This window comes from Asterias amurensis, chromosome 2 (assembly GCF_032118995.1).
Source record: "Asterias amurensis chromosome 2, ASM3211899v1".
Taxonomy (NCBI): Eukaryota; Metazoa; Echinodermata; class Asteroidea; order Forcipulatida; family Asteriidae; genus Asterias; species Asterias amurensis.
This window is the reverse complement of record NC_092649.1, coordinates 26,604,161-26,620,409: the sequence shown is the minus strand read 5'-3', so window position 1 is coordinate 26,620,409 and position 16,249 is coordinate 26,604,161. Positions and strand designations below refer to the sequence as shown.

At 38.0% G+C, this 16,249-nt stretch overlaps 1 protein-coding gene across 2 annotated transcripts in view; it reads right to left on the bottom strand.

Moving 5' to 3' along the window:
* LOC139954456 (synapsin-3-like) overlaps positions 1-16,249 on the bottom strand; it is a 288,306-nt gene that overhangs the window by 257,657 nt on the left and 14,400 nt on the right. Inside the window, exons 12-13 of one of the 2 annotated variants that reach the window (XM_071954260.1) lie at positions 15,468-15,596; positions 1,915-5,313 (exon numbers count right to left, since the gene is read on the bottom strand). In XM_071954260.1, coding sequence (XP_071810361.1) covers positions 15,512-15,596 — 85 coding nt within the window. In that variant the 3' untranslated portion in view covers positions 1,915-5,313; positions 15,468-15,511. Of the gene's footprint in view, positions 1-1,914; positions 5,314-15,467; positions 15,597-16,249 lie in introns of those variants that run through there. The other variant, XM_071954259.1, reaches the window with a different exon arrangement.

Below are 16,249 nucleotides of genomic sequence, written 5' to 3'. Positions count from 1 at the left end.
CAGTGATTATAAACTAGGGCCGGTAAAATGGGTTGGGTTTTAAAACCGCCCTAACTCTTAATACAATTAATGAGATATTCCATAGTGTATGTTGAAATAAAAAATAGTTTACACATGTGGATTTTGAAACTGTGGACCAAAACATTCTCTCTCATTACATTCTGTTCTTTTTAAATAAACGCTGTTCCAGTAAATACTATAATGTACCTCAAGCCAAGCAGTCTTGTGAATTTTTACCCTAAACAAGAGCCCTGCAAAAAGTAGAAGGGAAATCACACCAGTTACCACTTGTATTTCCATTGTGTTTTACTTGTTTTAGTGTGTGTAGAAGATCTAGCAACGATGTTGATTTCCTTTTGATGGAATGTTTTTCGTTTACTCGGCTTCGTCTATGCCCAGGTGTGAACGTGTCGTCGATCAATGACCATAACCCACGATGGCAGTGACTCACTGATATTGTATCCTTGCCTGATTCCATTTAAAGGAACATTACAGAATTGGTGAAAATAAAAATTGAGAAGATCACAGATTTACCAAAAAAAACTTACAAGGTCCAATGGATGATGATAGTAGAAATACTTCTATCTGAAATGTCATATTTGATGAAAAATAAATAAAACTAATTCCCATTTGGAGTTTATCGCTCAGTGAGCATTTTGTTCATTTGTTTTTCAATCGATGTCATGCAAAATGTGTAACCGGTTTCACTATTATCTCGTGACCCAGATGGACGATCGATCTCAAACTTCCACAGGTTTGTCAATTTATGTATATAATAGCGGATTAAAAGGAGTGCTTACAACACTGCCAGCAACTGTTCTCCTTAGCAAAAACCACTTCTGTAAAGTTCCTTTAAATTAATACACAACCACGGCGGAATGATTGCAGTGAAGAAAGCCGCATTATATCAACGCCGGGCGAGATTTGTGAGCTTTAAGAGTTTGGACTGAGATTGGATTCAACAAGGTCTGAGGAGATGGAAGATGGTTTGTGGCAGTCGGGTAATGATATTAGAAAATGCGGGTTTTTTTTAAGGGACGTTCTTTTCAACACTACCCGAATATTCTGTTTTGGTACAGTGTCGTTATATTTAGGAATGTGCTAACATGCTGTTAAAGGCATGATTTTCAATTTGTTTTATTTCTTTTAAACTAGAACAAGAAAAATTTGTGAACATTGAAATGTGAATGACTTCTCTTCTTGCCTGTAAATTGCCTCGTGTGAAATGGCCCTGTAAGATCCAGGTACTGTTCTTCTATTTTTAGCATCAGAGCAGAGTGCTATTGCTTTAATTGCACACTTAGTGTGCGTAGCAACCGATCTTAATGTACGGTGGTAGTTCTTTTCGTTACTTGCATAATTTGCACTAGTCAACCGTTCTAATTATTTGTTTCTTCTCCTGACAGTAAATTGCATTTGGTGACGCAGAGCCAGCTACATAGAAGGTGTAATGCCCAGTTGAGTGTTCAAAGGTGTGAGGCAATGACCTGAAAGATTGGCTGATTTCGACATGCGTGACGGCAAATGGTTTCTGTTTATATGCCAGGGAGGAAATTAAATGGGATCAACATATTGGCTGAGAGACTGGGAAACTGGGGTCGGGAGCACATAATGAAAGCGGCCATTTCATTTATATATAAGAAAACAAAACAAAAAATTTAAAAATCAGGGGAAAAGATGCATGCAAATTGTTGGTTGGGGGTTTCTTAAAACATTTCTGCCCACAAGAGAAAATTTGTTATCGCTAACAACAAAGGAAACAGAAATTTGAGGAACAAACATGGAAAACGCCAAGCATTATTTACCAAACATTATCAATTGTTCAGAGCAGACCCCGGGGTTAACTAACCAAAAGACTACAAAGATTTATTTTACACACAGTTCATTTATTTCATTAGCAAACGTTTTGTCCATTGTATCAAAATGTATCCTTTGTACAGTGAGTAATATACAGATTGGTGTAAACCATCACACACTTTATACATTTCAATTACAATTTAATAGTGCTGCTTGAGCAGAATACTTTCCTTAACAATTGTCTGCTAAGCAGAAATGTGCTGGATACCAGTAAAACAAATGTAACATGTGACATTGTAGAGTACCTGGTAACCTTATTCTGGTAAGCATGATTTTATTAATTTTGGTTTTACCAATATACACCAATGTGTGTTAGCACTGTATACTCAGTACTTTCCCAAGCTCTGTGAACAAAATCACAGGCATACATGTATTACTCGGGTGGGATTCGAGCCCTCCACCTTTGCAATTCTAGAGCAGTGTCTTACCAACTTACCCTTATAAATACACCTATGTGTGTTAGCATAGCACTGTATGCTCAGTACTTTCCCAAGCTCTGTGAACAAAATCACAGGCATATTACTCGGGTGGGGTTTGAACATACAACCTTTGCAATTCTAGAGCAGTGTCTTACCAACTTGCCCCTACACACCTATGTGTGTTAGCATGGCACTGTACACTCTGTACTTTCCCAAAATGTGTGAACAAAATCACTGGCACATTACTCGGGTGGGATTTGAACCAACGACCTTTCCAATTCTAGAGCAATGTCTTACCAAAGAGCATAATTGTTTTTTACTTAGATTCCGTTCGTGCTTAAGCAGCCCTATTAAACTGGGCCCAGTTGTGACATCAACTTAGCTTGCTTTCAGTATGGTCAGCGAGCCGTATCATGTGTCAAAATACAAGTGTTCCATTTCATACAAATCATGTTTTCACAGGATACCCCCAAAATGCAAACGGTTAGACTAATAAAAACAAATTAAAGAATGAGAAAGGACCAGTTGCTCTTTGACTTGACGCCTCTTTCGCACATAAAAAAGCAAGAAATTCTTTAGTATTCAATTTGCATTCCCTATTGCACAGTAAAAAAAACAATTCCTATTCAACATTTTCCAAATGTTTTTACACACAAACACTAATAATACTAATAAAACCAAAGTATTGTTTCATACTTTTAAGAATCTCAATCAATCAATAGATTTTAAGACTTCAGGTTCTTTCTGTAACCCTTATACATTTACCATGAAAGTTAACTCAACGAGTGATGCCATTTCTGTTTGCTGCTTGTACTTTTTGACTTGCGGACACTTCCAACTGGGCCCAGTTTCAAAAGCAGAAACAGTAAATATGCTCAGCCAATTTCTTTGCTTAGCAAGTACACTCAATCAAAACTAGACATTTTGGCTGGAACCTGTTTCTGTTGAGCATGATTTTTCTGTGCTTAGCAAGTTTTTGTGCAAACAGGCTTTCTAAAATTGGGCCTGTCTCAAGGTTCAAACCGAGCCCAAATTAATTTTGCTTACCAGAATAAGGTTGCCAGTCAAACCACCATGCCATTTATGAGTGTGGAAGAGGCAGCATCAATTTTCAAATTTTTTCAGGTTTTTGATCTGCTCATCTTGCCGGAGCGCCCCCGTCAAACATCCCAACAAAAATCAGAGTGCAAAAGCAGCTTTATTTGCAAATTTTTCTTGCGGCGTGGAATTCTCACGCGATTGAACATCTTGTGTGCAAAAGGCTGTCAATCTTTGAACTTGCCAACAAAATTGTGCCTCGAATCGGAAAACATTTATGCCTGGCGGGGGGGACGTGATTCAACAATCTATGTGATTTTAGCTCTTTACTAACAATGCTCAGGGGCAGTGACGGCTCTTTCACGTGTGAAACTCACAGGTAGCTTGTGTTATGAAGGGCTCAACATGTACAAGTTGCTTCATTCATTGTAATTATGTGTGTTTTCGTGTGTTTTCTCTTCAGTAGACATCCAAATATGGAATTACACATCCAGTGGCGCGTCTGGCGTTTCATGTCACAGACACATTCACACATGGATATTCCAATGTTTCTAATGGAGATGTCACTGTGTCTTGCCCTTTCCAGGCATTTTACATGCATTGCATTACAAGTTACAATTTCATTTCAGATTCGGTCTTGTATTTTGCCTTCAATTGGACAACACATCAAGTATTAGCATTTTGGCGATTATTAAGTCGAACATTTTCTGGAAGAGTATATTATGTGACACAATTTTAAGATTAACGTCAACAATCAACGTCACAGGGAAACAAATTTGTTCCAAATTTCAAAAAGTATTTTTTGTCTCAATTGAGATATCTTAAAATTCAAAGAAAACCCTTTTTCAACTTTAGTAAGCTACAAGACCTTCAGTCTTTTGGATAATCCCCCCCCCCCCAACTCGAGGCCTGCAAGGTATACTTTGATTTTAAAGGCAGTGGACACTATTGGTAATTACTAAAAAATAATTGTTAGCATAAAAACTTACATGGTAATGAGTAATGGAGAGACGTTGATAGTATAAAACATTGTGAGAAACGGCTCCCTCGGAGGTAACATAGTTTTTGAGATAGAAGTAATTTCTCACTAAAATATTTGAATTGAATTTGAGACCTCAGCTGAGGTCTCAAATTCAAGGCATCTGAAAACACACAACTTGTGAGACAACAGCATTTTTCCCTTATTTTTATCTTGCAACTTCGATGACCAATTGAGCCCAATATTTCACAGGTTTGTTATTTTAGGCATTTATGTTGAGACACACCGGCCGGTCAGCGCAGGAAAGAGTTAAATAATAAACGCTAATAGTAATAAATGAGTATGCGTCAGCAATGTATGATTCAAGCCACGTTGGCTCTGGAATGGTGTCAAGTGCTTTCCTAAAGAATTAGAAAGCACTGCCTGTGGCAAGTTAAACTTGTTACTGTAGACGCATTTAAGCACACGGTGCCATATTGTAATAATAACAAATTCTTATATACATGTAGTGCATTTAAAAATAACCATCTCAATGCGCCTTACACTAGTGCCCTGGTCATTGGGCCAACAACATCCCTTTAATCTTTTTAAGCTCCCTGGGTAGTATACAACCTGGGTAATCGTTAGTGCTCCAAAGGCTTTTTCATACACAATATAAACCTCTACCCTCGCAGGTACCCATTTATACCCCTGGGTGAAGAGAAGCAATTATTACCTATCTTGCTCAAGGACACAAGTGTCACGACTGGGATTCGAACCCACATCCAGTTGACTTAACCACCAGAACTTGAATTCGATGCTCTTAACCACTCGGCCATGAAACCCTAATATAACAGTCTCCCGTCACAAAAATAATACTATTCCAGTAATTATATGTGATGACTAGTGCAGCCCGAGATAAAGTCAGTTCTAGCGTGCCTAGGTTCCGTGCCATAGCATGGCATTAATGCCTGATGATTGTTTTGAACGTTGCCACGGAAACAGCATGCACTGAGAATCCCCCGGCAAGCGAAGAGAACCCTGTGGGAAGTAAACGAAACAAATGATTGCGTGATGAAAGCAGAACAATGAGTTAAAATAGCATGTGAACAAAAATGATGTGTTGGTTTGAATAAAAATTGAACAGTGGCAGGTATACAGGCCTGGAATTTCATATTTTGTTTTACTTGTTGAAAGGGCAAGGCGATTATCATTTTGCAAAGGGTACTCATTGGAAAATCTTAAAAGTCAAATGGAAGACTTTCTAAGGGCACCAAGGCCAAGACCAGGGGCAACGGAGGTCATGGCCTTTGTGGACTGCGTGTAATTCCAGGCCTGAGTATAAACATTAATCCTTTCAATTGAAACACATTTTTGTAACAAATGGTAGCATTTCAAAATGAGTATGTACATGTTAGTTTGGAATAAAGCCATTTGCAAGTTAGGCTGTGTCCAAAATGGCCACTTCGGCTACAGCTACGGTTAGATCACCCGTGTCTGCCTATTCTACAACACTGGCAAACGCGCTGATCTAGCCGTAGCTGTAGCCGAAGTCGCCGTTTCGGACATGGCTTTAGTATACAAATAACAGAGCTGCGAACACTGAATTTAGTCTGGGGAATTCAAACTTGAGCATTCACTTACAACCCAACAAGGCATTGTACCAGACCGTCATTCAAATATAACTTGAAAGTGACATATACTGCATGACTTTAATAACAAACTGTGAATAGTTGTACTTTTGAACCACGATGAGAGATTAAATTGAAGAAAAGATTTTTGCCCTGAATTTGAAATTAACATCTCTCAGTGCTCTCAGGTTTCAGAACTAAAAGCAGTGCAAAGTTCAAGTGCACTATCTTGAAGGGTTCACCCAAGGCTGGGCTTCAATGTAATTAAAAACTCAGCTGCAAAATTTGTGCAGAGTAAACAAATATTAATTGAGAACCAGTCACAGAGCATATATATACAGTGCATGGTATTTCGGCTGGTAACCTGTTTCTGCTTAGCACAATTTATTGTGCTAATTAGCTTAATGCAGGGCCCAGCTTTATGGAGCTGCTTAAGCTCAACAACTAGCTAAGAACAAAACAGAAAAACAGTAACCAGCAAAGAAACAAAACTGTTTTGTCACAACTTTAAAGGCACTGGACACTATTGGTAATTACTCAAAATAATTGTTAGCATAAAAACTAAGTTGGTAAGGAGAAGCTGTTGATTGTATAAAACATTGTAAGAAATGTATGAAGTAATGAGATTTTGAGAAAGAGGTAATTTCTCACTCAAATTTTAAAAGACTTCAAGCCCCGAGTCCTTTTTTGAGCATCTGAAAGCACACAAATTTGTACAAGGTTGTTTTTTCGTTCATTATGCTCTGCAACTTCGATGACCAATTGAGTCAAAATTTTCTCAGTTAAAAAGTGAGAATACTCGTTTGCCAATCCAATGGTGTTCTGGTGCCTTTAAAGGGAACGTGTATAAATTGGTTTTGTAAACTCATGAGTTAACATAAATGTTAATTCTCTAGTGGTAAAGAAACATACTGTACCATCCACCAACAAGTGAAAACGTTGATCAAAATCTGTGGTCCATTTTTTAATGAAAACATCAAAAGAGAAATGTTTTTTGTCCATAAAGGGCTTATTTGAATTAGCACTATCAGAATAAGTGATCAAGTAATATCTCCTAGACTGAATTTTAGACCAAAATATTTCACTTGAGGATTGGTACTGGTCCCAATTTCATGGCTCTGCTTACAGTATGCAATGAATCAGCGCTTACATAAGCAGGGAATTCCGAGCATTCGTCAAGCCTACAATGATTTTTACGGTTAGAAGTGAATTTTTGCTAAGGTGTGTGCGTACTCCCTTTTAGTAGGCATTCTTTGCTTACAAGGCTAGCGCAGAAGTTCGGCGCTTGCACAGTAAGCTTAGAATGGTGATTGTACGCATGGACTTTGGCGGTAAGCAGAGCCGGGAATTTGGGTTCTGGTATGAACATTGAAATTAACAACAGGATCTTCACTGAGATCAAAGAACTAAATAATCATGGATCATAAGTTTAACACGTGAAATTGCAAACAGAAACTTTAAAAGTTAAAATGTAGAACGTTAGTTATAAAAACATGTTTGTATCAAATTGTGATGAAAGCTAATCAAGCATATCTGAGCCCAATTTCATAAAGCCTGGTGTCACTAAAACTTGCTAAGCACAGTAAAGTATTGCTTAACAGAAACAGGTTACCAGCCAAAATAAACATTATGTTTGCATTGTTGTGACTGGGGCCCCACTTAATTTTGGCTAAGCAAAGGAATTTGTCAAGCAATATTTTCTGCTTAACAGCTCTATGAAATTTGGCCCTGTTAGGGGAGCAAGCAAATGTGTTAGACATTGTAACAAATGTTTCAAACAAAAAGAGAATTAATGATACCAAATTTGCGCATAGGGGCAATTCCATGGTCAGTCGCATTACACTTTTCCGTTTCATTTCTTGATCTTGTTGCTAGAAGTTCAATGTGAGATATTCTTTCCGCAAAGTTTATTGGCTGATTTGTACTTAAAACACCCAAGGCTTTGAATTGATGATATCAGAAATGTTGTGGGCTACATGTATGTGCTCTGGATGTCATAACTTACAAGCGGTCGGTAGCATTACACAAAAAGGACATGGTAAAAAATACACACTTGTCACAAATCAAAAGTTTCCTCAAAAAAAAAAAATTGCAAAAGTTTTACTACATTTAACACACAACTCTTATACATAAGTATCCAACAGGATACTTATAAATGGTCAGCATTTTTAACTTTTAGTTATACCGGAAAAAAACATGGTCAGTTGCATTACGGTCAGTCGTATTACAGTTTTTCCAGTCTATTTAGCCAAGCCTACATGGAGCCCAAGCTGAGTTCTTTTTTTTTTTGGCAAAATTTGGTTCATACCTTATAAACAACTGAAATAAATTGATTTGATATTATAGCTATTATAACTTCAAAGTGGAAAGAAAGCTGTGACAAAAATTTAATTGTCAGGTCTATGTTTGCTTGGAATTAACCATAAGCCTATTGCCAATAGTCAAAAGAAAAAACGCGCTGTAACATTCCAAGGTAAGACAATCATGTCATACGTCCATGCAGTGGTCATAAACTCTGGCATTTTGTTCCAATGTCTCCCTCCACCTAATTACTCTCTTTTTGTTTTGTTTCTCTATTCAAAAAAGCAATAGACTCGATCATTTCCTTTCCTTTAATAGATTCTGGTTGTGAAGCAAGGGACTCTCCGAGAAGGGAACTTAATTACATAGATAGATAAATAGACAGATAGATAGCAATTATTGTCCACATTAAAAAAAAATATGGTAATTCGATTGGGTAAAAAACTAGCAAAAATTACATTTTACAGTAAATGTAGGCAACGAAGATATGATTATTACGTTTCTATGGCAACAAATAGTCCTAAAAGCTAAACAGACTCATTAAGCTAAAAGCTCATTTGGATAGAAGGATGCTCATAATTTTGAAACTCGATGGTGCTCTTTATTTAATAGCTCTATATTCCTAGACATGCCTTTCTTTCTCAGCGTGGGGGGGGGGGGTTACCATTTTCTGCCCAAAACTCCCAAACTTTCCAGCGGGCATCCATTTACAGACAAAGAATAACTATATGTATGATTTTTTAAACTGCTTATAAGCATTTCTAAAAATCATACAAATAAATTTGTTTTAATCCTATTTAACTGTAGACAAACAAGCATGTGGTCGCATTTTTGAAAAGTCGCAAAAAAATCCAGAGCAGATAATATCTGCGCAGGAAGAATAATCCCTAATCTGACAAAATTCAAAATTTGGGGCATTCAAAACTAATATCTTCTTACAGGACCACATTACTTTAAAGTGAAAGGTTTATGAAAATACATTATGCTATCGAAAGCTGCTGTAGGCTAAACCAATAGTTTTTATTGCCATTCAATTAAGACACTGGACACGAAGCTGTGTGCTTTCAGATGCATGATTTCGAGACCTCAAAATCTAATTCTGAGGTCTCAAGATCAAATTTGTGGAAAATTACTTCGTTCTCGAAAACTAACTTCAGAGGGAGCCATCTCTCACAATGTTTTATACCACCAACAGCTCTCCATTGCTATTACCAAGTAAGGTTTTATGCTAATAATTATTTTGAGTTATTACCAATACTGTCCAGTGCCTTTAACCCCAATTTAGAATTCAACAATCTCTCGCTCTGTTTAATACTCAGTATCTATTTTTCATGTTTCACTCCCAAGTGAGCATCAAATAACCACGCATGAGTGAAGACATAGACGTTCATTTTATCTGCAATAATTGTGTGTTAACGTACGTTGGATTTCAGATTCTGTCCCAAGATGCCTGTTAGTGTTGCATATTACAGTCTGATGGTTTCAAATGTCTGATCTATGAAGACCTATTTCATAGGCACTGGACACTATTTGATTACTCAAAATAATTGTTAGCATAAAGAAACCTACATGGCAATGAGCAATGGAGAGCTTTTGAAGTATAGAACATTGTGAGAAACGTAGTTTTTGAGACAGTGGTAAGTTTTCATTCAAATAAAAGATTCAGCTGAAGCCTTTTCTAACGCATCTGAAAGCACACAAAGTAATGCAACAAGGGTGTTTTTTCTTTCACTATTCCAGGCAAATTTGATGAGCAATTGAGCCCAAATTTTCACAGGTTTGTTATATTATGCATATGTTGAGATACACCAAGTAAAAAAAATAGTCTTTGACAATTATTACCAAACGTGTCCAGTGCCTTTACCACAAAAAGTAGCTAAGCATAACCAATTTATGCTTACCAAATCCCAACTAAAAAACATACTTGTTTTAGAAGCAAATCATGCAAATAGTGCTGATGTTAATTGTTGTAGTGTCCATCTTGCATCTGGCGGTTGTTTTTAACTTTAAACGTTTGGTGAAAATGCCCTATTTTTTTCAAAAAACAAATTCAAAGACAGGCGAAGACAAAACCTTCAGTGCCATTTACACAGTTTAATCAGTAGTGACAACATGGCTAGTGGCTAGACAATACCATAACGGACACACCGCATGGACTAGGACGGATAATGACATAAATAATAAATTACTTCTGAACCAGCTGAGTGAACTAGAATTAATGACGACCGCGTGGGATGAGATGTGCATAGAGAGAGGCAATGGATCTCCGCCTTTACTCGCCCTATAAACGATCCAATCAAGGTCCAATTTGCATGGCTCTGCTTACCGAAAGCAGGCAATCCTACACTCACGTCAAGCATATTTCACGTGGTAGCAGGAAATTTTAACTTGTGCGCGTGCTAGGCATTCTACGCTTATACAGCTGAAATTCGGCGCTTGCCGTGCAAGGTGATCTTAAGCGCAGAATTTGACAGTAAGCAGAGCCATAGAATTGGGCCCAGTCATGAAGTCTCTCATGGTGCAGAAATTACTACTTGGGGTAAACATGGATCGCATACATCATTTTGTGCTTAGTACATGCAGCTAAATGGGATCTTAGGCATTGCATCGAGAGGTACGCCTATCATTGGTTTGCGTTAACACCATGTGTGTGTGTCTACTTGCCAGGTAGAGTTTGTTCTTTAGAGAACTGTCTTGCTAGATACTCTACTACCAGGGAGTAGATTTTTGGGAAGACTTCTCAGGTTTGAGAAAAACTGTCCTGCTTTTTAACTACAAAAAGGGGCGGAAGTAGAACATCTGCGGGGGAGTACTACTTTAGCTTATAGGATTGTTATTAACTGCAGTACCGCAGAGTGAGCTCTTTATTGGTCTCACATTTTCAACTAGCTTGCGCTTGGAGGCAGCTCTATGAACTTGGGCCCTTGTTACTCTACTATTGCAGCTGCTGAGGCTTTGAGATATTTTAGCCCAACTTCACGAACCCATCATATTGATGATCTTCTCATAAATTGTACAAAGAATCAGTATGAACCGCAAGGTGATGTATTGTTGCAGCTTGATCTGCAATGTCTAGAAGCAACTGTTCTTCTCTCTGGGTATAATTGATTGGACAACATAATATACAGCCAAGGCAATTTTACCATCTTGCCAAATGCTAGCTTTAAAACTTCCATTATCACACAGTCATACATACACACTTGAGAAATAGACTGTGGAGACTGGTGATACATCATGGACACTGGCAATATCCAGAACAAAACGAGCATGTTTTCAACAGCAAAAAAAAGGTCGCCGGTGTGAAAGAGCTTGACATTTCAAACCGTGTTTTTGTTTGATATCTTATCGCCGGCAAAGTGTTAGTGAGAGAGGAAATTTATTTTATGACAGCCCTATTTTATCACTCACACTGACAGTTTTCTTAAGAACACCTTGCTGTCAACCCTTCAAGACTCTACAATAACTTACAAACCCAAAGCCCCTTTCACGCAAGAGCAATTTAGCAAGGGTCCCTTACTAAGTCCCTTGCTAAAATGTAAAAAGAACCCAGTGCACTTATCGTAAAGAGAAGGGGTTCGCCCCTGTGTTCTTGGTTTGATGGGCAGCACATTGCGCCACAGCACATTGTAAACCATTGCGGGTTGCTAAATATACATGCATGTCAAGGAAAAAAGGTCTCATACTTAAAAAACATAGCTCCACAATACCTTACAGGAAAATACGGAATGCTGAAACACCTTAAGCTTTATTTATTCTTAAAGGAATTCACTACAACACTAAGTGACAGAGATGTTTGAGCGCTATACAGTATAAGAAGCCACTACTATAAATAGAACCATGTTTATAATAACTGTTGAAAGCACTCAATAAAAAAAAGCCTTTCATGTCGGCAAGTTCCCTATGCTTCTTATTCGTTCCATGGGAATGTCATTCATTTAAATCCACTACTCTCTCGGTCTCTCTCTATCTCTGTTCCGGAATGAAAATAAATGAAACTGAATTGGATTAATCCACAAAGAGATTTCCTCACTCCGATTCTTAAAGGGTTTGGGTACTTTTCGTATGACACAAAACACAACGTCCACTAAACTTTACACGGTTTGAAGATAATGATATTACATGCTGAGGCGCTGTAGTTTTTGAGAAATAAGTAAAACAATGTCACGATAAGGACACAAAAAATAGTTTTGCATGTACAACAAATGTACACAACTCTCCTGAAAACTTTGCTCTGCGATTTTCCTTTTTTTTCTAAAAGACTTGACGACTAATGCAGCTGAAACTTCTGCACTTCTGAAAATTATATTACATACATCTTCTTTCACAGTGAGTAGGAATACACGACCTAGCCAAAAACTTGATCTACAAAACTAAAGGTATCAAAACCCTTTAAACAGTCCAGTTGGTGACCTCCCCCCCCCCCCCCCAGAGTAATGTCAAGAGACGCCCGTAAATGTCACATAAATATACATGCTGCGCTTGCAACAAGAATAGGAGAGTAAAGTCCAAGCAAGCAGCCAAAACACCAAACCGACTCATTAAGGTACGAATTAATTCACAGGTGTTCATTGATCAATAAATTCCTCCTTTAAAGGGAGTGTTTGCATATTGGTAAACAAATTTGGAACAAGGTGTTTCAATCCCATGTAGTTGTATACATGTTTACAGTACCTTAAAACTAATCGGGAAAAAATGCATTTCAAAGGGGCGTGGTAGCGTTTGTTGGAAATCTGGAGCGGTTATGTCCACAACGAAGAATCCGCAGTTTGAATACACAGTCTGCGAACATTACTGTCAGTAAAGCTTTTAAAAATTCAAATTATGGGGGGTTAGGTTAAAAGATTTTATTTTTTCATAACCGCAGTACTTTGTAGTGAAAAGTTTCTCTAAATGCATTTTACTAACTAAAGCTGCAGAACCTTCCTAAAGTGAACTGTATTCTGAGCCTAAAAATACCTACAGCAAACAAATGTGCTCTCTCTCTCTCTTGCTCAAAGCTTAAATGAAAGGTCCAAAGGTCGCAAAAAACTAACTGAAGTTTTTACAGTAAATACACAGCTACAAATGTTGCATCAGGCGAAGTCAAGTTTGAGGGGCCGACTTGCATGCACTACAGTTTAAAAAAAAGGTTTTACAATGAAGAAAAGAATACAAGATCAGGCCTGTATGCTTCGTTTTTGAAAGGGTGCACCAAGGCATTTTTTCCTTAGCAAAGATTACTCTATGAATAAATGGTAAAATTCTACTGAAGCATTTCAAGGGCACCAAGGCAATGACCAGAGGGACTGGGGGCAATCGCTTTCGCTGCCTCCGTGAAGTATCAGGCCAGAAAATGAAAAAGAGATAGGTCCAAAGGTCGCGAACACAAACTTAAGTTTTTAACAGTAATTACACGGCTACGAATGTTGCATCAGGCGAAGTTAAGACTTGAGGGTTCACTTGCATGCTCTACGGTAAAACAAAAAAATTACAACCTAGAAAAGGATTTATTGTTCATTTCTCCTCATTCCATACTGAACACATAGGGCCCTTAGTGTTCTTGCCTTTCCAGCAAATGGCAAAGTTCTTAGTGTACTCCTTAGCTGCTCATCAATTGTTTATTAGGGTAGGTTTGCGCACGTAGCACATGAAATATAGCGCTGTCTGGAACGAATGCAAATTCTACACATAGATAAACTTTGGAGAGAAAAACCTAGACTGTTATTATTACCAGGGGGGGCAACATTATCCATATTTTTTTCTCGCGAGGGCCAGCGGTAAGTTTGGTCCAGCAATTTTAATGGTCAGATATACGGGTGTTTACAATTGATCCATCATATAATATGTAGCCATTTAATTTCTTGCTCAGACAGCAGTCGGCTGTCTGATCGACCGTGGCCTAGGCCTCTGCATTTTGCTTTTTAGCAATCCTGACAATAGAGGGCGTTATAGTGGCCTGCTACAGTTTGAGGAAATCCTGAGAAAATTTGAACTAGCATTTGCAAGGGCGGGCGCTTCAATTCAAAGCTCCATCCGATTCATGTATTGCTATGTTCAATAAACAAACAACTCGCGCAACAAGTGGGTCAATTGTGACCACAGAGGGCCCTGCAGGGGCCTACTACAGTTTGAGGAAGTCCTGAGAAAACTTTAACTGGCCTTTGGAAGCGAGAACTCCTTCAATTCAAAGCTCTACATGTAGATCCAATTCACACATTGCTGCCTGTTTAATAAACACCCGCATGACAACATAACTCAATACATGCCACACAAAGAATTAGTAACTAAGAAAGACGAAATGAGTTTAGTGCTGTTACTAAGGAAAGGAGGCATCAATGCTGAGTGGAACACAGCACTGCATTCTGTACTGATATCGATTACGGCCGATGATACCGACAATTCATTTCCTGTAAAACTACATTTTGTAGGCCCCTTAAGTGAATTTAATCACTGAGGCTAGCAAGCCTGAGGCAGCCTGTAAGGGTGCTTGCTATGTGAACCAGAAACATGGGGTGTAAACCCTACTCTTCCATGATATGTCAACAAATGCAATGAATGTACAAAGTGCACAGCCACAGTCATGGGTACACATTTTGATATAAAGACACCAAATGAACAACATTATAAATATTGAGTAACTCTTTGCAGATCTTCTAATTTGACAACTCAAGCACTTATATATTCATCATTGACACATTGTTAATTGATATATTCATAACACTGAGACAACTGCTAGTACATCGGTGGTTTTCAAACAGTTATTCATAAAATTTACCACACATATAAGCGTGTACCCATGATTATGGCTGTGCACCTATTCATACCACATACATTCTGATGTGTCGCAACCCTCAGTAGAGTATATGTTGCCAGTACCTGTAGTCACCTAACCACCCCCCTCCCCCACCGTTAGCGAGTCATTTACAACCTTGACATAAATAGCGCATGGCATGAATACTTCAATGAAGAATCCATGATGAGAGTCGTTCATGACATGAGTACTTCACTGTATGAATAATTCATGAAGCATTATGAATAATTCATGAAGTACATGGGGAATCCATGATGAGTCGTTCATATGAATACTTCACTGTATGAATAATTCATGAAGTACATGATTAATTCATGAAGCACATGAAGAACCAATGATGAGAGCCTGGATGAGAGTCGTTCATGATTTGATTACTTCACTGTATGAATAATTCATGAAGTAGGCCTACATGAAAGGACCTTCATAAATAAAAGTCGTTTGTGATTTGAATAATTCCACAAGAGCTTTCTTACCTTTCATCTTGAACATCGAGCGTAGACTTCAGTGTGGAGGGTTTTTAGAATACGGTCCCCAGTGTATCGAACCAGTCCAGCAGACTCGAGTCTGTGACAGTCATTTCCTGGAATTGCTGTCGTGTTATTCTGTGCAGTGAATAAATATCAAGATAGAGATTATAGATGTTAAATTCTCATTGGGATAAAGATTATTTTCTACCTTCCACCTAGGTAGTAGTTAGTAAGCAGGGCCCAATTTCATATCGCCTGTAAGCACACAAATTTGCTTAGCATGAAATTTCTTCTATAATAAAAACAGGATTACCAACCAAATTTCCACGTGACTTTCAGGATAAGCAAACAACAGCTGAATCTCAGTAACAAGCAATATGCAACAAATTAACATTTGGTCTATAATCTTGTTTTTATCCAGGAAGAAATTCCATGCTAAGCAATTTTTTGTGCTTACAGGCTTTATGAAATTGGGCCCAGGACTTCTTAGAACTGAGTTCTCCAGAAGTCAGAAAAATCTACCTCGCGGTAGTAGTATAGCGATACTCAACAGAACATAATCTACCCAGCAAGTAGATGCACATGGTGAATACTACAAACCAATTATACATTGACAGCTTATCAATCATAAGAAGGTATTAAAGACACTGGACACTATTTGTAATTGTCAAAGACTATTCTTCACAGTTGGTGTATCTCAACATATGCATAAAATAACAAACCTGAGAATATTTCAGCTCAATCGGTCATCGAAGTTGCGAGATAATAATGAAAGAAAGAACACCCTT